This window comes from Phasianus colchicus, chromosome Z, assembly GCF_987193195.1.
Source record: "Phasianus colchicus chromosome Z, bPhaCol1.hap1.1, whole genome shotgun sequence".
NCBI classification, from domain to species: Eukaryota; Metazoa; Chordata; class Aves; order Galliformes; family Phasianidae; genus Phasianus; species Phasianus colchicus.
The window spans coordinates 49530576-49553541 of NC_143476.1; the positions used below are offsets into that span (position 1 = coordinate 49530576).

Consider the following 22966-nt stretch of genomic DNA (forward strand, 5'->3'; position numbering starts at 1 on the left):
TTTGTAACAGTTTAGGAATTTCTTATTTGGCTGACAAAAAAAATCAGACATGGGAACAACTTATATGATGGCATAAATTTATATGGCAGTTATCTTCAGAAATTACTATCTTCACTTCAAAATTGTTATTTGGTTTTATTGTATAGTTTTGTGTAATGGTCATGTGTTCTCCTCCTCCCATTTCTGGGTACTAACTACACTCACATTTTATGCGATCCATCTCATTGAGATTTCTCTACCTAAAACTCTTTTTCTAAGGAACAAACAACTGAAACATATAGATTAAATCTCCAAGTCTTCTCTTTCTTGCATCTGTCCTAGAAAATTGATAGCAAAGTAACAGGGAGACTGATTACTGAAGGTGTAATTCAGTCTTACAGTTCCAATGATCTCATAAACCTTTATGAGCCTGTCAAAAACTCTTGACTAAATTACAGCATGTTGTCAATCTCTGTGAATCCATTACTGTATATGTTATTGGTGTGTCTCTAGGCACTACTCTGTGCGCAAAACCTAGGTAAAATTAGACAGATCATTTCTGTTAGGTTGAATTTCCCTTTATTTCTTTTAAGTAAGTTTTGCACTAAAGAACATTGTTGCTCTTCTTGTGCATTTCTTTAACCTCAGAAGAAGCTTTTAAGAATTTGAAAGTCAAACAAAAACTGAACTTCCTAAAAGATGATAAGCAGAAAACAATTTTAGTAATTCTCTACCTTATTTTATGCATCATTTGCCGATTTTGCTCTTTTGATCCTAAAGTTTTCAGGGATTTTATCAACATACTAGAGCAGAGCTTACATGTACTTGCTACCTTACATTCTCCAGTTCTCACTATCTACCTCACTTGGGAGAATGGTGACCAATTAACATAAGCATTTCACTAGAGTAATAAATCTGAGCAAAAATTTTATTAGATAATTGAATCTGTGTAATGTGGGGTCATAAACATTTTTCTTGATCTCTGTGGCAAGGTGTTGGCATGGAGACTGTTGTGAAGCTTCCCTCTTTGAAGTCATGATTTTAATAAAGGACGGTGTCATGGTTTTAAGATTTTTTGTTATCAGTATTCCACATCATAACATCATATAGTGCACTGGGAGTTGAAGAGTTAATGCTCCAGTGCTGGGTAACTGTCCCAGAAGAGAAGAAGAACTACATCTTCCAGAGGATTGTTCACTGTTCTGTTACCTTTTCTGCTCAGAGGGAAAAGACAAAAGTTCACAAAAGTTCACATATCAGGAGATGCCCCTCTTATCTTTTCCGCTTGGCCCAACTAGCTGTCTTGCCTCAGCATTAGAGTAAGGCTTGCAGTTTCACACACTCTCTCTCATTGTATTTGATTTATTAGCTTCAATTCAAATTGTATTATATTGTATTATAGTGCGTTATCATTATATTGTATTATAGTGTGTTATCTTGTTTGTTATCTAGTGTGTTAAATAAGATATTCCGATATCTTATTTAGTAAATTAGTTTGTTTCTCCCCAGATCGCCACTGTTTTTTTTTTTAGGTCTATCTATCCTTTCCCCCTCCTTTTTTTCCCCTTTTCCCTTTCCTTAGGTGTGTGTTCTTGGGTCCCCCCAAACTCACTAAATCACAGAACTGGGTCGAATCAGCCCCTAAACCATAGATTGAGAAAAAATGACAGACAGGCAGAGGATGGGGAACAAAAAAAGTGAAAGAGCAGAGAGAACACCAAAGTCTGAGCAGGAGCAGATGCTCCAGTTTGGAGCAGGCTTCTGTAATGCATCCCACAGAAGACTCACACTGAGCAGATGGATATTCCTGAAAGAACTGCAGATGAGCCCATGCTGGAGCAAAGGAAAAACATGAGGAGGAAATATGAGCAGAAGCAGCTATGTATTGATTGCAACTTGTCCCCATCATTTTGCACTTCTCAGGACAAAAGGAAGAGTCTGAAGTGAAGCAGTGAAACTGAGATCTGGAGAGGTTTAAAAAAGGTGTGGTTTTATTTTCTTTCTTTTTCAATACTTGAATATGTGTTAGTTGGCAAGAAATTAATTCATAGTCCCAAGTATGGTCTGTCTTGCCCATGACAATAATTGGAAAGCAGTTACCCTGTTTCTATTCCATCTCATGAGCTTTCTCATCCTATTTCCTTCAAGTGGTATACTGAGGAGGAAGGACTGAGCAATTGGGTGTACATTTGGCTACTAGCCAAGGTTAACCTACCATTACACTTAACAGCATGTGTGTTACCTTTTTAGACAATAGATGCTCATTCAAGATTTTAATTCATAAACCTGCCAGCGGCTACCAGTTTTTTGCCCGTTTGCAAATCAAGCATCAAATACATATTACATTAGCAAGGATACTGATACAATTGCTCTGAATAACATCAGCTGTATCTAGTGCACTGAAGGTTGACACTGCAGCTTTTAAAATCATTTGACAAAAATGTTCCTCTAATTGCATGTTCAGCTTCCAAAGCTGCCCTTGAAATGTTGACTCTGGGAAATTAATTGTATAAACTAAACCAGTGGAGTTTATGCAGCTCTCCCACCAGCTCACTTCAAGTATAAATTAGCTGTCATCCCCCAGAAAAAAAAAAAAAAAAGAAAAAGAAAAAAAAAAAAAGAAAAAAAAAAAAAAAAGGAAATATAGTAACTAATGCCAATATTTGTCTTGATTTTTTAGATCATACTGACAGGATATTACTTCTAGTTATTGCTATTTTATAAATAGCCATTTGCACTTACATGTGCGGCTTCATAAACAAAGACATGGGCAAGTCTTTATGCTATTAGGCCTTTAGAAATAACTGGGAAAATTTTAAAACATCAGTGACTGAGACTGCTCTGATCCATGAGACTGAGTATACTCACTGTTCTTAGATGGTTAGACTTTACAACTCCACATGTTCAATATCTACTTTTGATTTATATTTAAAGTCTACTTTTGCTAAACTGAAGGAAAAGAAGATGAAGAAAAGAGAGACCTGCAACTGCATTGTCTGTGTTGCTTCTAGCATTTCTAGGCAATTGCCCATTCGTCACATGAAATCTCCATATCTTCCACATCATTTTTGAACAGTCTTTTGCCAAATGAACTCCCTTACAGCAAAAAGCCGGAGAGAAAAGTTCATTATTATTTGTGTTTCCTTGAAACAGAACATAAGCATGGCCTAAGCAGACTTCACATAAGTTTAAGTCATTCCAATAATGCCTGGAAATCACTCATAACAGATATTTGGAGAGAAAAAAAAAATTAGAAATCAGCAAAGAATAGCCTGACACTTTTCACTGATGTTCTTCTCTGTTATCATCCAGAAATTAGGAGTATGAGAACCTTAGAAATATTGATTATATCTGAAACAGTACTCATGTATCAGCGAATGGTTTCATTTCTTGGTGAACAATAAGACTCTTAGCAGCCAGGACAGAGAACATTTATGCATCCAACACAAGCAAATGTTGGTGCATGCCTGGAAGTCATTTTCTCAGTCTTCATTCTATATTCATACCATGCCTCACATGTAATATCCATTTTGGACAGACATTTATACTCATAGCAACAATCAGTATTTTTTATATGTCTCTCCATACTTTTTTTAAATAAAACAGTCATTGGGAACAAATGAAGGTTAGTATGTGAATTTGACTGTCAAGGCACACTTTGCTAAATAGCTATTTGCAGCTTTCTCCTTATCACTACAGGCAAAATTCCCTTTGGAATCTTGTCCTCCTTCATATATCAAAACAAATATGAGTGAAATTTAGTCACTTGAAAACCGAAACAAAGAAACTTCATCCCGTTTAGCTGACACTAAGGCATTTTCAGTGATATTACTGCTATAATTTTATCATGAGAAACTAGAAGGAATGTGATTTAATCTGTTTGCATTCTGAATAAGAAGGGTAGAAAAAACATAGTTTATTGTCTTACTTCAAATGGAAGCTCGCTTATTTCCATATTTCCAGACAAATCCAGTTTTTCAAGATTCTCACAGTCACCCAATTCCGGAGGGACAGACTTCAAATTATTAAAACTCACATTGAGAACTTTGAGATTTTTTAAGTGGCCTGTTAGAGAAAAATAATTAAAATCAGTGAGGGAGGGGGAAAATAAAAATGGAGATAATAAAATAAAAGGCTTATTCAACATAACGTATTAAAAAACTCCTTAATGTGGTGATGAGTAAGAAATGAATAAATGAACAAATACCTTCTGTATACCACTAACATTGGAGGAGTAGGAATTAAAAGAGCTTTGTTATATTCATACAGTTTTGTTAATCATAATGACAGTGGTCAAGATTTGTAAGCAGTAACAACTTGTTAAGACTTTGGTCCTACCAGGGAAAAGATACCTATGGACCTCAGCTAAAACTAGAGAACTTGGTCTCCATCTCAGGAGACTTGTCTGATGACTGGGAAACATTTTATTGCTTGTTTGAGAACCTCTTGGTTGGGAAAAGCTGTTCCTACCTAAGTTACCATATGAACAGTTCTGTCTCCTATTTACAGCATTATGTATTTTTTATTATAAAAGATGGAGGATGTATTTGTTTTGTTATTTGTTTCATTGCAATCCCTCATTATTTGTCAGCTTTATTTTAGGACATCAATAATATTTTAGCCTATATTTAGCCACATTGTATTTCCTGCTTCTTCTGTTACAGCATTAGACAAGCTTCGGCAGAAACAGGTTTGAAAGCATTATTAAAATGCAGAACACATTATACTGCAAAAATGCAAATTATACGGTGACATAGGGGAAGGAAGTAAGAAATCTGAAGATACTAAATAGCTGATGCATTACAAAGGGATCCTTAAACACACACATAACGAAGTCAAGAGAATTTTTTTTGGATAGCTGTCCTGCTGGATGATACATGGGCGATACTACATGGATGACATTCCCCTCTAAACAGTGACAAAATATAGCAATCACAATAGAAAGCACTAGTAAGCAATTTAAATGTGATTCAGCAAATGGAAATAAGGAGAGAGCAGCATCTTTTTCAATAGGTTCTCAAAGACGACTATATGTTGGCAAACTAGGCAAGCACAAGGAGTAAAATTTTATATCATCTTCTATTTATAATCAAATTTTAAAGAAAAAACCTAGAGTTTCTTGAGATTTGGCTAACAATGGAGAGAATCTCCCTGCAATGTATCACAAGTGTTCAAAACACTCATAATAACAAACTATTCTTTATGGCACTACACTTAATTATATTCCCTTCAGAGCAAGATATACATGGTGCTGCTCAGCTATTGCAAGGCATGGAAATGGCTGGAAGCCATTACTGGAAGCTAGGTGGTGTTTGCAAACAGAAGAAAGTGCAGAGAATAGAGAGTCTCTATATGTTTCTCTGAAATTTTTTTGGCAGAGGCAGAGGCATGCAATCTGATGATCAATACTAGCAGCCTCAAATCACTTAGGCCTGCAGCATTTTGCACAGATCACATAGTTCCTCTTGGAAACAACATTATCTTCAAAGCATAAATTTAGATGGGCCAGTATCCATATAAATGTTTCTGTGAATTTGCCAGGCTGAATATGGTCAGAACAGCTTGGAACAGAGAAAAGAAGTTTCCACACAGTTTTCTCTCAGTTCTAGTTCTGACAGAAATAGAAACCGAGGTGATATTTCAAAACCCAGCTCTGTCCTTTTAAGAAGATAGCTTTGTCATTTCTCTCTGCTGTAAAGTCTTGTTTTAGCTAAAATAGAAAAAAACATTTTCTGTAGGATCACAACAGGCATTGTTTTGGTAGTATAATATCATCCTACAAGGGTCTGTAGAGCTGATGAGAGAGTAATAGAAGCAATCCAAGGATATAAATGAGTGAACCTCCTTTTTTTCTGGCTTAATAAGCACATCAAATTAACAAAAGATTGATTAACCTACCTATGATGAAACCTTGCTAAGTTTAGTAGCATGATAAACAAATGAAGGTTCTACATCAAATGATTCATCTGTCTTTAAACATCAGATCAGTTAACCTCAGGGTACTCTATCCCCTCACTTGGGAGTCTCAGATGGGGAGCAGAATAAGCCCCCCACAATTCAGGGGGAAACAGTTAGAGACCCATTACTTCATCTGGGCTGCCACAAGTCTGTGGGACTGGATAGGATCCACCCAAAGGTGCTGAGGAGTGTAGCAGAAGTGACACCCAAGCCATTTTCCAGCGTCTTTCAGTGTTCCTGGTCATCTGGAGACGTCCCAGAGGACTGGAGATGCCAAAAGTGACTCCCATCCAAAAGAAGGGTGGTAAGAAAGAGCTGAGGAGCTACAGACTTGTCAGCATGGCCTCAGTGCTGGAGCAGATAATCTTGAGGGAGATCATATGGCATGTGCGGAACAATCGGGGGATCAGACCTAGCCAGCATGGGCTCATGAAAGGCAGGTCCTGCTTGATCAACCTCATATGATCAAATGATTCACTTCATGGATGAGGAAAAGGCTGTTGATGTATTCTACCTAGACTTCAGCAAAGCCTTCAATACTGTTTTCCACAGTATTCTCTTGGAAAAGCTGGCAGCCCAGGGCTTTGACAGATACACCCTTTGCTGTGTAAAGAACTGACTGAATTACCAGGCCCAGAAAGTGGTAGTGAATGGAGTTAAATCCAGCTGCTGACAGGTCATGAGTTGTGTTCCTCAAGGGTTGGCATTGAAGCCTGTCCTGTTAAATATGTTTACCAATGACCTAGATGAGGGCATTGAGTCCACCCTCAATAACTTTGCAGATAACACCAAGTTGGCAGAAAGTGTTAATCTCCTTGGGAAGGAAGGCCCTACAGAGAGATCTGGGCAGGCTGGATCACTGGACTGAGGTCAGTTGGATGAAGTTCAACAAGGTCAAGCAACAGGTCCTGCACTTTGGCCACAACAATTCCAGGCAGGACTACAGACTTGGGGCAGAGTGGCTGGAAGACCGTATTGAAGAAACAGACCCAGGAATATTGGTCAGTGCTCAGTGCTTGACTGAACATGAGCCAGCAGCGTGCCCAAATGTCCAAGAAGGCCAATGGCAACCTGGTTTCTATTCAAAATAGCATTGCCAGCGGGAGCAGGGAAGTCATCATCCCTCTGTAGTTAGCACTGGTGAGGCTGCACCTCAAGTACTGTGTTCAGTTTTGGGTCCTCACTACAAGAAAGATGAGGTCATGAAGCATATTGAGAGAAGAACAATGAAGCTGGTGAGTCTTCTGGAGTACAAGTCTTATGGGGAGCAGCCAAGGGAACTGATATTTAGTCTGGAGAAGAGGAGGCTCAGGGGTGACCTTATCGCTCCCTATAACTACTTGAAGGGAGGCTGTGTTTAGCTGCGAGTCAGCCTCTTCTCCCATGTAACTAGCAATAGGACTAGAGGGTCAGTAGTGCCAGGGGAGATTCAGGTTGAACGTTAGGAAATAATTCTCCGACAGTGGTTGGGTGCTGGAATGGGCTGCCAAGGGCAGTGGTGGCATCACTGATCCTGGAGGTGTTCAAGAAACATTTATATGTTATACATATCACATATGGTCATGGTCATATAACATATGGACACAGTTTAGTAGGAAATATGGTGAAAGGTGGATGGTTGGACTGGATGATCTTGTAGGACTTTTCCAATCTTGGTGATTCTATGATTCTATGACTCTATGATCAGCTCAACACCTTATTGCAACAACAAAAATCATTGACACAGAGGTCCTCAAAATGAAATAGAAAATGAGAGAGAAAAAAATTCTTCATCCCCAAATTCCCCTTAGTGAATAAAAGCAAGTCCCATTGAAGGTAAAAATTAACTGTTTCCTCATTAACACAGGAATGTTTTATTTTCTCTTTTAGGTAAATAATATTCTCTTTCAACGAAGTAATATTGTATTCAAACTCTCTGGGATAGAGTTAATTTTCTTCCTAGAAGCTTGGATGATGATATGCTTTTAATTTGTGATCAAAACAGTGATGATACTACACTACACAATATTTTAACTATTGCTGAACTTCATGTACTTACAAACCATCAAGGCCTTCATTGTTTCTCACTCCACCCAACCATAAACACACTTCAGATGGGGACAGGCTGAGGGCTGGCAAGAGCAACTCACCAGAAGAATAACATCCACATAATATCTCAAAATCTTAAAGGGGTGTTTTTTAAAACAGCTATTGTTCGTGACTGGCTACACATCAGTTAGCTGGTGGTAACTGATTGCTTCCGCTTCTGCATTACTTGATTTCTTTTGCTTTTTTTTTTTCTTTTTTTTTTTTCTTTTTATCCTTTTTCCTTTGTTCATCATTAATCAAACTTTTTTTCTCAATTCAAGACATTTCTCATTTTTGCTTTTTTTTATTCTCTCCCTTCACTGCAATGGAGTGAGTGGCTTAGCTGCCTATCAGGTTTAAACCAAAACAGACATATTGCTGACTTTTCAGCCACCACAGTTTCATTTCCACTTCTTTCTGAACAACTAATTGTAGACAAGGCACCCAGGGCCACAAACATCCTAGGCATCCTTTTGTCTAACTCTGCTCAGAAGGTGTATCTACAACACATGACTAACAGACATGGAGCAGAATTAGTAATAACAAAAGCATAAAAATGTAACTGCTTTTTATAGATAGTCTGATGGGCAGGAACAAAGGTTCCTATTTTGACTTTTCTGCCTTCTGAAATCACATTTTGCTACTTTTTTTTTTTTTCTTCTTTTTTTTTCTCATTTTCCAGTTTCAAATTTATATGCTGATGTTCACAATATTGTTTGCCCCAGCTTGAAGGTATGGGAAAGCAGGTAAAAAAAGATGCATTGCATTTTCTCCCTTTCATATAATCTCTCTCTGATCTGACAGAAGAGTGTTACAGAATCAACAGTCAGTAACTAATAACTGCAGTGGCTAAGGTTATTAAAATTACTGGATAAAGCCGCATGCCTTATGACTGAATTTAATTCAGTTATGTCACCTGACAGCTTAAAGGTAGATAAGCATTAACCTTCCCTTTAGAACCATAAGATGTTAATAGGGCACACCGGGATGTCCTTAATAAATGCCTTACACCACTACTTCACATAACTTCATACATTTATTTACCACATTCTATCTTAAAATTAATTTGGCTTTTGACATCTATTCCTCTAAAGGAAAAACAAATTTGCAGAATTTCACTTCTTACATTATTAGAAATAGACTTCTAATTGCTAGTTTTAATTTATTTATAGAAACCTTATAGCCATGAATTACTTTGTTACTTTTATATTTACATAACCCTCTTCCACGCTTACTGCTTACCTCTCTGACATTTTCATAAGCAACACACATATCAAAATTTCTTTTACCAGTCTAAACAAGCCAATTCTTCCATTTTCCACTCAAAAAATAAAAATATGCCTCCTCAAATTGTCTTATCAGATCTTTTTTTAGCATCTGAATCCATTACAAGAAACTTCTCTTGAATCTAGGTGACTACAACTATGTAATACTCCATAAAAACTCTTACTGTTGTCTTGTATAATGCTAATTAATGATTTTTACTTCTACGGAAAATATCTTGCATTTAACTTATCTTTTACTGCCTTCTGTGTATTTATCACACTGAATTTTTCTTCTGTGACTGTTACAATAAGGATTTCTCTTCATTCATTATTCCACTTAAAGAATGCATGACTTGCTGAAGAAATCAGTAGCTTCTGACTATATGACCTTGAACTCTGCAGCTCTGAATTTAAACTCTTCTTTCTTTGAAACTCATATGCTAATCCAACTTCTCATATTTTCTCCAATTTATGTAGTGACAAAACTCAGAAACTATGTTAGCAGAAGATTTCGGTAGCCCAGTTCCTCAAAATAATTAAGAAAAAAAGCCAAGACTGATTATTTGAGGAACTCCGCAGATTACCTTTTCCAATTCTTCCTTGCAAACACACACATTTATCCAGGCCTGTGCTAGGTTTTTCAATTGTTGTATCAAAGTCTATTCTCTTAGGTTCAAACATTCATTTTCATAGAATAATAGAATCAGAATCATTAAGGTTGGAAAAGACCACTCATCAAGTCCAACCATCCACCCATGCCCACTAAACCATGTCCCTCGGTGCCATATCTACCCTACTTTTGAATACCTCTAGGGATGGTGACTCAGCCACCTTCCCAGTGCAGCCTTTTCCAATGCTTCACCACTCTTTTTGAGGAGATATTTTTCCTATTATCAACCTGAACATTGCCTGAAACAACTTGAGGCTATTTTTATGGGATGCCAGATTGACAAAATCTACTACTTGATGCTCAATCATTTTCTCACGAGAAAGACATACACTAAACAATTTACTACACAAATTATTTTTTGTGCCATTCAGAGGGACCTAGACATGCTTGAGCAGCGGGCCCAGGTGAACCTCATAAGGTTCGACAAATCTTGCATCTGGGTCGAGGCAAATCCCATTACCAATACAAACTTGGAGATGAAAGGATCAAGAGCAGCCCTGACAAAAAAGACCTGTGGGTAGTGGTGTATAGGAAGCTGGACATGAGCCAGCAATGTGCTCTTGCAGCCCAGAAAGCCAAATGTATCTGGGCTGCATCAAATGATGCATGACTAGCAGATCAAGGGAGGTGATCCTGCCCCTCTACTCTACTCTACTCTGTTCGTGAGAAGTCACCTGGAGTGCTGCATCCAGAAGTGAGGTCTCTGCATAGACCTGTTGGAGCACGTCAAGAGAAGGGCCACAGAAATGATCCATGGAATGGAATACCTTTCTGGTGAGGGCAGGCAGAGAGAGATGGGGTTGTTCAGCCTGGAAAAGAGAAGGCTGCGATGTGACCTGATAGCAGTCTTTCAGTATCTAAAGGGGAGCTACAGGAAAGAAGGAGACAGAAGCTTTAGCAAGATCTATGGTGATAGAACAAGAGGAAATGGCTTCAAGCTCAGGGAGGGTAGATTCAGTTTAGATATAAGGAAAAAGTGAGTGACGAAGCACTGGAACAGGTTACCTAGTTCTGTGGTTGATGCCCCATCCCTGGAGACTTTATAGGTGAGGCTGAGTAAGGCCCTGAGCAACCTGATCTAGTTGTGGTGTCGCTGTTCACTGCAGGAGAGTTGGACTAGATAGTCATCAAAGGTCCCTAAGGATTCTATGAGTCTATGATTCTGTTTTTCTTTTATAAACTTTTAATTTCAGTAATTTTAATATTTATCTTCATACCTCTAATTACCTCTTCCTCCAAAAAACTGTTTTAAATTATTGCAATCAATTAGAGTTGGAATTATACTGGAATTGGATTATATTGGTTTGTAACCGAGGCTATAAAGAATTAGATCTTTTCCTTTCTCAGATGAAAAGAACATGACTATCACTTTCTTTTTAAACAAGGTTGCTAAGTTATCTTTGTCAGAAAACAATTGCAAAAAATATGTATTTGTAAGACAATATTCATGATGAATCAAAATTCTGAAATTCAAGTGTCTTAGTCAAAGGAGCACAAATGGAGAAGCAGTGGATTTCTAAGTAAGAACTCTAAATTGTCACTGCTACAACACTGCTGTTAACTGTGCTTCACAGCACTGAATTTTCAGGTCTATTTAAAAATTAAAAGTTAATAGTCTATTTAAGAGTTAAGCATCTCTGTGTTTTCCAAAGAGAGGCAGTAAAAGCAGTAATGAAACCCATGGCTTCCATAATACTTTCACAAAGAAGAATATTTTATTTTTAAGTGGGAGCTTCAATACCATAGTTGTTACTTAAGCTAGTGTTTATTCCCAACTTAAATTTTTAATTTGTTATTTTAAAAAAACCAGTAATTAAACTTTTAATCAAAATTTTTGATATGCAATGCAGTATTGCAATTGCAATAATGCTGATGTAATTTCATCATTTAGACAAGCCTACAGTGGTGATCCTAATAATGTATCAGATACAAAATGCAGGTCCAGTTACAAAGAGTTATTATCTAAAGAATTCATTCAATGCAAATGAAGACCTACTTTAAAAAAAAAAATGTAGTAAGACACAAAGTAAATTTTTTGCATTGATCTGACACTGTCAAGCCGAATTAGTTAACACAGAAGTTCGCTGTAGGTCAAGACAAACAGTTTCCTTTTTCCAAACTTCTCTGCTGAATCAGTGACATTGCCATTGATTTATTGGAAAGGTAAAATTGATGTTCAAGCTTACAAGTGACAAGGTCCATTCTTTTTTTTTCTTTTTCTTGTTTTTTTTTTTTTTTTTACTTCTAATCAAAGCAATCAAGCCAAGAGAGGGATGAAATATGGAGTCTCCTTGCACTTCTTTAAAAGAGTAAAAATAAAAAAGCTGTTGTTTTTTTTTTTTTTTTTCTCTAGGACTTATAGCAGATTGACCTTGGGCAGGTAGAATCTCAATCATTATTAATCAAGCTACATGGGCTCAGTTAATGAGCAGGTGGACGAACTGCTCAGCCTGGTGGTGGAGCTCAAGGAGGAGGTGCAGAGACAGGACCATCGGGGAGTGTGAGCAGGAGATCGAGTGGTGGTGGACCTCCTGCCCTGTCGCAGTCAGGCAGACCTGACTGATGAGGAAGGTTGGAAGAGAGTCCCGACTTGGTGTCACAGGAGACACCCCCACCTGCCTAGTCCACTTCTCCAGCTCCCTCTAAGCAACAGATTCCAGTTGCTGGAGGTTGAAGGGGAGGTGAGTGGAGAGGTAATGGAGGATCTGCCTAGGAAAGAGCCTAGGGCAAGGTGGTCACCCCCATGCCTTGAGACTTCTCCAACAGGAAAAAAAGAAGGGTTGTCATGGTGGATAAGGGGGAAGGGGACGAAACAGGCCTCACAAGAGATGAGCCTAAGGGAACAATGCTTAAGCTGGGGGTGAGGCAGATGACTCGACTGAAATGCATCTATACCAATGCACGCAGCATGAGCAACAAGCAGGAAGAGTTGGAAGCGATTGTGAGTCAGGCTAATTATGACCTTGTTGCTATTACCAAAACATGGTGGGACCACTCCCATGACTGGAGTGCTGTGATAGATGGCTACAAGCTCTTCAGAAGGGATAGACAAGGAAAGAAGGGTGGTGGTGTGGCCCTTTATATCAAAGACTGTTTTGATGTTGAAAAGCTTGGGGTTGGGAATTCAGAGTTGAGTGTCTATGGATAAGGATCAGGGAGAAGGCCTGTAGGGGCGACATCTTGGTGGGGATCTGTAATAGACTGCCTATTCAGGATGAAGAGTTGGACGAAGCATTATATGAGCAGCTCACGGAAGTCACACAATCGCCAGCACTTGTTCTCATGGGAGACTTTAACTTCCCTGATATATGTTGGAAATATAATACAACACAGAGGAAGCAGTCCAGGAGGTTTCTAGACTGCGTGGAAGATAGCTTCCTTATGCAACTGGTAGGAGAGCCTACCAGGGGTGGTGCCCTGCTAGACCTGGTCTTCACTAACAGAGAAGGACTGGTGGGAGAAGTGAAGGTTGGGGACCATCTTGGGCAGAGCGACCGTGGAACTGTACAATTCTCTATTCTTGGAGATGTCAAAAGAGTGACCAGCAAAACTACGTTCTTGAATTTCCAGAGGGCAGACTTTGATCTGTTCAGAGCGCTTGTAGCACAGGTCCCTTGGGAGTCACTTCTTACGGGTAAAAGGGTCCAGGAAGCCTGGATGCTCCTCAACATGGAAATCTTAAAAGCACAAGAACAGGTTGTCCCTGAGTGCCGTAAGGCGAGCCATTGGGGAAGATGACTAGTGTGGATGAGCCGGTAACTACTGTTGAGACTCCGAGAGAAAAATAGAGTCTATGTCCTCTGGAAGAAGGGACAGGCTACTTGGGGAGATTACAAGGAAGTAGCTAAGGTATGCATGGAGGAAGTTAGGAAGGCAAAAGCCCGACTTGAACTCAGATTGGCCACCGCAGTAAAGGACAATAAAAAATCCTTTTATAAATATATCAATAAAAGAAGAACCAAGGATAATTTTCATCCTATACTTGATGCAACAGGGAATGTGGCCACTGAGGACAAGGAGAAGGCTGAGGTCCTCAATGCCTTCTTTACATCTGCCTTTAATAGCCAGACCAGTTATCCTCTTGGCATTTTACACCCTGATCTGGAAGTCTGGGATGCTACTCAGAATATACTCCCAACAATTCAGGTGGAGACAGTCAGAGAGCTCCTCCTCCATCTGGACTGTCACAAGTCCATGGGACTGGATGGGCTACACCCTCGGGTGCTGAGGGAGCTGGCAGGGGTGATTGCCGAGCCACTCTCAGCCATCTATCAGTGCTCCTGGTTAACTGGAGAGGTCCCAGAGGATTGGAGGCTTGCTGATGTGACTCCCATCTTCAAGAAGGACCGTAAGGAGGATCTGGGGAACTATAGGCCTGTTAGCCTGACCTCGGTACCAGGGAAAGTAATGGAGAAAATAATCTTGGGTGAGATTACACAGCACGTTCGTGGTGTCCAGGGGATCGGGCTCAGCCAGCACGGGTTCATGAAAGGCAGGTCATGCTTGACCAACCTCATCTCCTTCTATGACTGGGTGACCAGGCTGGTAGATGAGGGAAAGGCTGTTGATGTAGTCTACCTAGACTTCAGCAAAGCCTTTGACACGGTCTCTCACAGGATTCTTCTGGGAAAACTGACTGCCTGTGGTCTGGACAGGTATGCCCTTCTTTGGGTAAGAAACTGGCTAGAGGGCCGTGCCCAATGGGTAGTGGTTAATGGAGTTAAGTCCAGATGGCGACCCGTTTCAAGTGGTGTCCCCCAGGGGTCTGTACTGGGGCCTATCTTTTTTAATATCTTTACTGATGACCTAGACGAGGGAATTGAGTGTACCCTCAGTAAGTTTGCAGATGACATCAAGTTGAGAGGTGGTGTGGATCTGCCTGAGGGTAGGGAGGCCCTTCAGAAGGATTTAGATAAACTGGATCACTAGGCTGAGGTGAATGGGATGAGGTTCAACAAGGCCAAGTGCTGGATCCTGCACTTTGCACCCATGCAGCATTATAGGCTTGGGGACAAGTGGCTGGATGATTGTGAGGAGGAAAGAGACCTGGGGGTGTTGGTTGATGCTCAGCTGAACATGAGCCAATAGTGTGCTTGGTGGCCAAGAGAGCCAACAGCATCCTGGCCTGCTTTAGAAATAGCATGGCCAGCAGGGGCAGGGAGGTGATCGTCCCCCTGTACTCAGCACTGGTGAGGCCGCACCTCAAGTACTGTGTTCAGTTTTGGGCCCCTCACTACAAGAAAGACGTTGAGGCCCTGGAGCATGTCCAGAGAAGGACAATGAAACTGGTGAGGGGTCTGGAGCACAAACCTTATGAGGAGCGGCTGAGGGAGCTGGGATTGTTTAGTCTGGAGAAGAGGAGGCTCAGGGGAGACCTCATTGCACTCTACAACTTCCTGAAGGGAGGTTGTGGTGAAGAGGGGTTTGGCCTCTTCTCCCGGGCAACAAACAGGACCCAGGGAAATGGCAGCAAGTTCTATGAGAGAAGGTTTAGGTTAGACATAAGGAAGAACTTTTTCTCTCAGAGAGTGGTCAGGCACTGGAATGGCCTGCCAAGGGAGGTGGTGGAGTCGCCGTCCCTGGCAGTGTTCAAGAGGTGTCTGGATGAGGAACTACAAGACATGGGTTAGTAGCTTGTGGTAGCAATGGTAATGAGGAGACGATTGGACTGGATGATGTTATAGGTCATTTCCAACCTTGTGATTCTATGATTCTATGATTCTATTTAAAAAAAAAAAGATCTGTAGAATGAGATGGCAAGCAAAAATATAAAAAATAAAGCTGGGGATTTGGGTCTACGGACAGAAGAGCATTAGTACTATGTAAGAAGGCAAAAAAGTTTTCTTGTAGAAATGTAGGGGTTAAAATATATTTCTTGTGAGCTGGAGATACCTTCTGGAAAAAAAAAAAAAAGTGTAGGGTAAAGATCTACTGAAAATGCTAAAAAGCGATGTAAACAAAAATGCAACTAGCTTAACTGAAAATATTTTGGTACAAAAGAAATATTATAGAAAAACCTGTGACTTCTGTTTTCCATATGAGTAGATAAGCTGAAATAAGGACTCTGTTCTCCTTTTGGACCCCCCCAAAAAGTGTCATCTTGCAAGGGTAAAGCAGAGAAGAGGTCTTGTCTCTGGTCTGGAAAATACCACCTGAGCAGCCAAACTAAACACAGGCTGTATACAGAATTGAGTTGTTGCGCATATAGTGAATAAATGACAGGTGTAAGAGGCCCACAACTCCTCAGAACTAGACTGCACTTAAGCTTAAAATCTGTATTTTCTTCTTTGAAATTCACACACTACTGCACCAGGAAACTTATTTATAGAAAATGCTATTTTAGGTATCTAGAAGTCATTTAAAGCTGTATTACTTGTAGATTTCCTCTCTGAGTTCTGGGAAATTGAATTAATAGTATGCACAAATGAAATTTTACAGTATGAAGGAGGATACAAAAAAAATCCTTAGATTTTGTCTCAAAAGCACATATATTTTATCTCTTCAATATTTGTCATGTCAAAAATTTTAGAGAACGTAATGAAGTACAAAGATTTTATTAAGATCTTTTTGAGATATCTAATGAAAAATCTGTGGGGAAAAAGAATTCTGATATACCCTCACTATTCCAACCTGGCACAAAAGTTTAAGGATCACATGAACATTTGGATCACCTCCTTCTTTGTAAATATGGGGAACATACTCTATTTGTTATATTCAGTGACAGCAATTAGCAGTGCACCAGCACCAATTCATGCACAGCCACTGTACTGCACCCATGCAGTCAGAGTCAGAACATTAAATTCACCATGAAGCTATAGCTCAAGAAAATCCCTGGATGCATTCTTCTTTATGGTATTTTCTTTTTTCTTTTTCTTTTCTTTTTTTCTTTTTTTCTTTTTCTTTTTTTTTTTTTTTTCTGTTCATTAGAAAAAAACTAACCTGACAAATCTGAGCTTTGCCCCTTATTGCAGAGTTGTCAAGTTTCTCCATTTTTGGTCAATTGTTTTCCATGATAATATCTGGTTTTATACAAAAAGAGCAGTCAAAATTATTCTCATCTATCTTCTAACTTAGTCTTTTTAGATGAATAGATGATTAGAGCTGAAAGAGAGATCTGAATTATGTGTGAATGGATTCTAGTCTTTCTTTTCTGTTTCAGAATTGAGATTTGGTAAAACAGCTACACAAACTTAACATCTTTCAGATGCCTTGGTCCACAGACTGCTACTGCAGCAATAATTTATTTCAACTGAAAATATTAAAATGATCTCCTATTCTCTCATACCTTTAATGCCATCTTGTTAGAATCAAAATCAGCCCAAACACAGCTCACCAGATTAGCTTCTGCTAGATGACTTGTACTAAACTCAGATTCAGTTCTGACTGAAGATTAAAGACACAACAGCGTGCTTGTCACTGCCATCTTTAACCATCTGTCATTACTCTCAAGTATGTTTAGCTGTGATATTTACCTCCTTGCAGCTGTTTTGTAAACAAAACACGAAATGATAAATATCTTAGCACTTAACCTTTTCAGAGACCTTACTTTCTGATTTAGCACCTAATTCTCACTCCTTACTTATGTTCCCAAAAGAAACCCACATAGATTATTTTCCCTGCCATAATTTAGCAGTTAGAGGACGAGAGTCTGAAATTTCATTTTGAAGCAGCATATACAATTTAAAAATATTCAATACTTTTCTTGATATTTTCTTATTAAGATAATAGGTATTTCTGGTATATATCCATATATACCTGTATATAGTCTGTGTTTGTGTGTACATTACAGGAAATAAGAGAATACTACCAATTAGAAGTACAACATTGTATCTGTCCATAAAGGGGGAATTATGCAAATTGAGATAAAAAATTATTCATAATTAACACCATAATAAGAACAGCATCATTGTGTTACTAAAATGTGGTGAACCAAAAAACTCAAAATCATCAGGCAGTTTTGGAAAAAAAGAAAAAAGAAAAAAAAAAAAAAAAAACTGTTAAACCATTCAGCTACAGAATCCAGGAGTAGCTTTTTTGTATTATTTATTTTTAAACTTCATCAATGAGTCTGAGTCTTCGTCTGGAAAAAACTGGAATTGATGTTATGATGTTGAACTACTGAATATATGGCATTTAAAACTTAACAAATATGTTCTATCCAATAATAGTTTCACATAAATTGATGTGATGTTTCAAGAAAACATAGGTTTCAAATACAGACTTCTCTTGCTGAGGATCTAGTAACAGTCATGCTTGCTCTCATCTGGTGAATCTTGGGGAAAAAAAGTCAGAACAAGAGTTCCCTGTTAAAATTAGGATGGTGAATGCAATAACATTGTGTCAAAGCAAACAAACAGTTTTTAATATTCACTGGCCATTCCTGACAATTTGTATTTTACTTTATTTTATTTTACTTTATTTTATTTTATTTTATTTTATTTTATTTTATTTTATTTTATTTTATTTTATTTTATTTTTTAACAGCAACAAAAGTACTGAAATAATGCAAGTAACATCTTGGGCTTACTCTTCACAGATGAGCATAAGTTGGAGGGGAATTAAATGAATAGAAATAGCACAAAAACTAGTAAAGAGCAGAATTCCCATTATTTAAATGCAATTGAAAGAATAGTGATAGTTAATCAGAGCATCTGAAACTTAAAACACTAATTTTAAGATTTTAAAGTCTCTGGAAGGGAATCGTTTTTTTTTTTCTTTTTCTTCTTTACTGCCTAGTGAAAGGTGTTAGTCCATTAAACTCAACTGACTCATCTGAGTTCTGTGATCAAAGTGCTTACAAAACAGTTATTGTTTATGTCCATTATTTTCTGTTTTGTTTTGTTTTGTTTTGTTTTGTTTTGTTTTGTTTTGTTTTCCCTTTTGATTTGTTACAGTATTTAGTTGCCAGGTTGAAACTTTAAAATGTATCTCAGTGTCAGTGGGAAATTTTATGTGTAAAAGGAAATGTTAATAAATAAATAAATAAATATTAAATGATCCTATCACAGTTTCTGTACGTCAGGATGCCTTCTCCCTTTCTTCCTGTTTTGTTTGTTTGTTTGTCTGTCTGTTTGTTTGTTTGTTTCAAATAAACATATGATAACTTATAGAGAAGAAGGTTTTAGTCTCTACTCATTATGTGAAATACGCTAACTCACAGTGTTAGCGTTAAGTTTAGGACTACTACATTTAAAAACAAGTAAAGACTTAGTACACCTGCTGCATGAACTTGACTCTCAAGGACCCCCAAACCCCTAAGTGTGCATAGTTTCCACAACTCTCAAAGGTATGACTAGTATAATCTTGCCTTTTTCTACCTGTCCATCCTGTGAGGAACATGAAACAACACCTATTCTCTATGTATTCAAATACAAGCCACAGTTTTTCCATATTCAAATAGGAAAACTGCAATAGTTTTTCCAATGTTTGTGCCTTACTAAACCCATCCAATTAATCAACTACAGCTATAAATTGCTAACTATAAAAATTTAGACACCATTGTTCACCTGAAAAAAAAAAAAAAAAAAGTGAGATTATCATTAAATTCATAAGAACATCCATGAATACTCATTTTTCTGAAGTTAATTAGATAGAACACATATAAATAACTGAATAGTTTTAACCAACTTACCAATTTCTACTGGGAGGCAGTTGATTTGATTTTTTGATAGCTCCAGAACTCTCAAATCTTGAAACAAAGCAATGTAGTTTGGAATTGTTTGAATCAATGTATTGCTTACATGCCATTCTTTCAGATAGGTATGATCTTTCAGAGACTCTGGGAATTCCTGTAAATTAAATAAAATTATATAAATAGAAATAAAGATACAATTTTGTTCAACCATGTTTCTAAATAGGATAGAAAGAGCTTTTATGGCCAAACCTCAACACTTCCCTTCTCTTATCTTGATGTAGAGCAGCAGTTTGCCACATTCTCACAGGACTTGTTTTCGTTTGAAGCACTGCAGCTGTCTGTTAGCACATAGTCATTTGCTCTAAAATTGATACCTATCTGAAGCATTCACGTGCTTGGTCTTCCTCATATTATCTCCTTTTACCAGCTTGAGGATTTTTCTAAAACACATTTTTGTGCTTTAATTCACAAATCAAGATACAGCCAAATGCATCACAGGAACAGAAAAGCGGGTGTATGGAGAATATCTAAGTGGCCACCAAAACGAAAAGTGTGACTGTATTCTTAATATTGCTGAAGGACTAAATTTGTGTGCCAAGATGAAACATAGTCAAAGGAACCAAAGTGTTTCAGATCACTTTTGGAAAGTCATATTTAAAATCAGTGAAAAAAAATCCAGTCATTTCAGCAGTTTGTGGTATTTTGTTCTTTTTTTTTTTTTTTCTTTTATGAAGAATAAAAACATTCAGCATTTATGTCAGTCCATAATTGCAATTAGTTCTTATTTTAGTCATACAAAATATTTTTTCTTTAAAATTTCTAGGATTATTTCAAATACACAGAAATTAATTTTCCTTACGAGTAATTTTTATTCAATATTTTACGTGTTCAAAATCTCCTGTCTATTACAGTTACACAAACTGAGGTTTTTAAAGCCCTTAATTCTTAATTCTTAAAAAAAAAAAAAAAAAAAAAAAAAAGTTTTATTTAACATTTATTTAACATATTTATTATTCAGTTCAGATATACGTATCTTTGAATTATGCCACCAAATCCATTAAACTTGAATCAGATAAAAATCCATTCATAAAACTGATGGTCAGATCATTTAAACTCAGCTTTGTAAACCAGCACATAATTTACCAGTTTATATCTAGAACAAATAATATGAACGAGATGCTATTTCTGACTTTATTACATTAGAAGAGAAATAATAGTTACAGTCTTTAACTATTTTATATCTTACAATATTGTTTGCTGTGCATGAAGAGCTCTACAAAGTCTATTTTCTTCTAAGTTTCATAGATTTCCCAAGACATTGACTAGGGTGAAGCACTTCAAATTTTTCATTTGCTTTGTTTTTTAATTCTGGATTTAGAAGATTGCTCCTTAACTTGTATCTAAATTAAAACTTCTAATTAATCAAAGCTATACTTGACTGTTGATCACAATTTGCTTTTAGTTTAGTTATTTCTATCTTAAATGTCAGTACTTTTCAAATTTACACATGCAGACACTTAGCCTGAATATGCAGTTCTGCCTTGCTACCTTTCCTTTGATGTTTGATATGGATTATTTCATTTCTTTCTTCATTTTCCCACTACATGTAATTTCATTATGATCCATCCTCTATATCTGTCTGTTTCTGGCAGCTAAAATAAAATCCCTGAAATGCCTTAAGGCTAGTAATGAGAAATCTCTCCACCTTTCTGGTGTGAGTTACTGCTACGACACCTTCAGTCTGCACATTTTTTCTACAGCAAAATAAAACAAATAAATAAATACCAACAGACAAATTTAGTTAGTATTGTTTTTCGCACTTCCACAGAACTGAAAATGCATCACATAGGAAATAGTATTTATCTGGAGCATCAAGGTGCTACTGTAAGCAAGAACACCAGTTCATCAAGAAAGTAAATGCACAACATTAATACAAGAGAGAAAAACATCTCTGTGAAACAGACATCATTTGCAACTCTATGTCTACTATTATGCCATAGTTTAGGTTTGTCTTGGTTTATTCCACTGATGTACAGTTTTTTTCTCCTGTTATCAAAACAGTCTCCAGCTCCTAACTGTCAGATGAAGCATGGAGCAATGGGATTTGCTTCTTGTGAAGCAAATAAACTTGTTCTCCCAGAATGAAGGGGGTATCCCACAAATTTCTTGATACATTTGAAACACATTGCAAAACAAAAATCACTCTCAAATAAAAATCAAGCTGCCCAGCTTCTTCATGACTTCAGAAAAAGTTACAGCCAAAGTATTTTAAAGTTTATGATTAATTAAAAAATGCTCAAAAAAGAACAATATATCATTATTACTCATTGTTTAAATAGCATCAGGATATTCTTGTGCAACTATTAACATAAATTCAGGCATAACACTCAAGGAATGGAACCAGACTCTATTATTCTACTACTTGCCCAGATTTATTTTCTGTCTTCAAATTATTTCTTTATATAATTTTCAAGGAAGAATTTCTTTACTGTCAGAGTGATGAAGCACTGAAACAGGCTGCGTAGAGAGGTTGTGAAGTATCCTTCCCTGGAGATACTCAAGATCCGTCTGGATACCCATCCATACAATCTTCTGTCAGGGATCTGTTTTAGCAGGGTCTTGAACTAGATGATCTCTAGATGTCTCTTCCAACCCCTACAATTCTGTGATATTTACATTTCGCAAATGTAATTTTACAAATCCTTTGCTATGATGTGCTTTTCTTTAGCGTTCTCAATCTTACCACACATTTGGCAACATTACTGAAGCATAAATTGATGTGATATTTTACTTCATTTACAAATTAGATAGGGTTGAGCACTGCAATTCGCAGTTTTATGTCTGCTTTACTCTCTGATTCCACTATATTCTTTTGTAGTCCTCTGTTGCCATGCTAAAGCTGGCAGCCTGCTGATAAATTACTCCTCAAAGACTGGCACTTGGATGATAGCCAGGATTTCACTTTAACAGCAAAACGTCCCCAAGTACTTTCATTTGGAAAAAAAGAAAAACAGTGTTAAAAGGAAATAAAAAGCAAATGTAAAACCATTGCCAATTTTACTACTTCCAATTAAGAGAGAATTTACCTGCTAGATATGAGTCTGAATTAAAACTGTGATTGAATTATTCAGCTGTGAGAAGTTTACGTTCCTTTTCTATTCCTAGCCCTGCCATCTGATCCATCATTGACCAAAACAAAACTTTGAGTCCAGATCTGTCTCATCTCTTAGCATCTTTGGATCTTTGGACCCAAAACTGGATTAGGCATTTTGTAAAATTCAGGGGGAAAACCTCCTCTGGAAGTGAAAAAAATGAGACATTTTGTCTGTCCATTCATTACATTGATTCAACTCAGTCTCTACGGTAAATACATCACTGTCACTAACAGCTGGA

General features: G+C 37.5%; 1 protein-coding gene across 3 annotated transcripts in view; it reads right to left on the minus strand.

Moving 5' to 3' along the window:
- The window catches only part of LRRC2 (leucine rich repeat containing 2), a 99022-nt gene that overhangs the window by 20449 nt on the left and 55607 nt on the right, over positions 1-22966 (minus strand). For all 3 annotated transcript variants that reach the window (XM_090131012.1, XM_090131013.1, XM_090131014.1), the window contains exons 4-5: positions 19571-19727; positions 3908-4044 (exon numbers count right to left, since the gene is read on the minus strand). In XM_090131012.1, coding sequence (XP_089987138.1) covers positions 3908-4044; positions 19571-19727 — 294 coding nt within the window. The remainder of the gene's footprint in view (positions 1-3907; positions 4045-19570; positions 19728-22966) is intronic.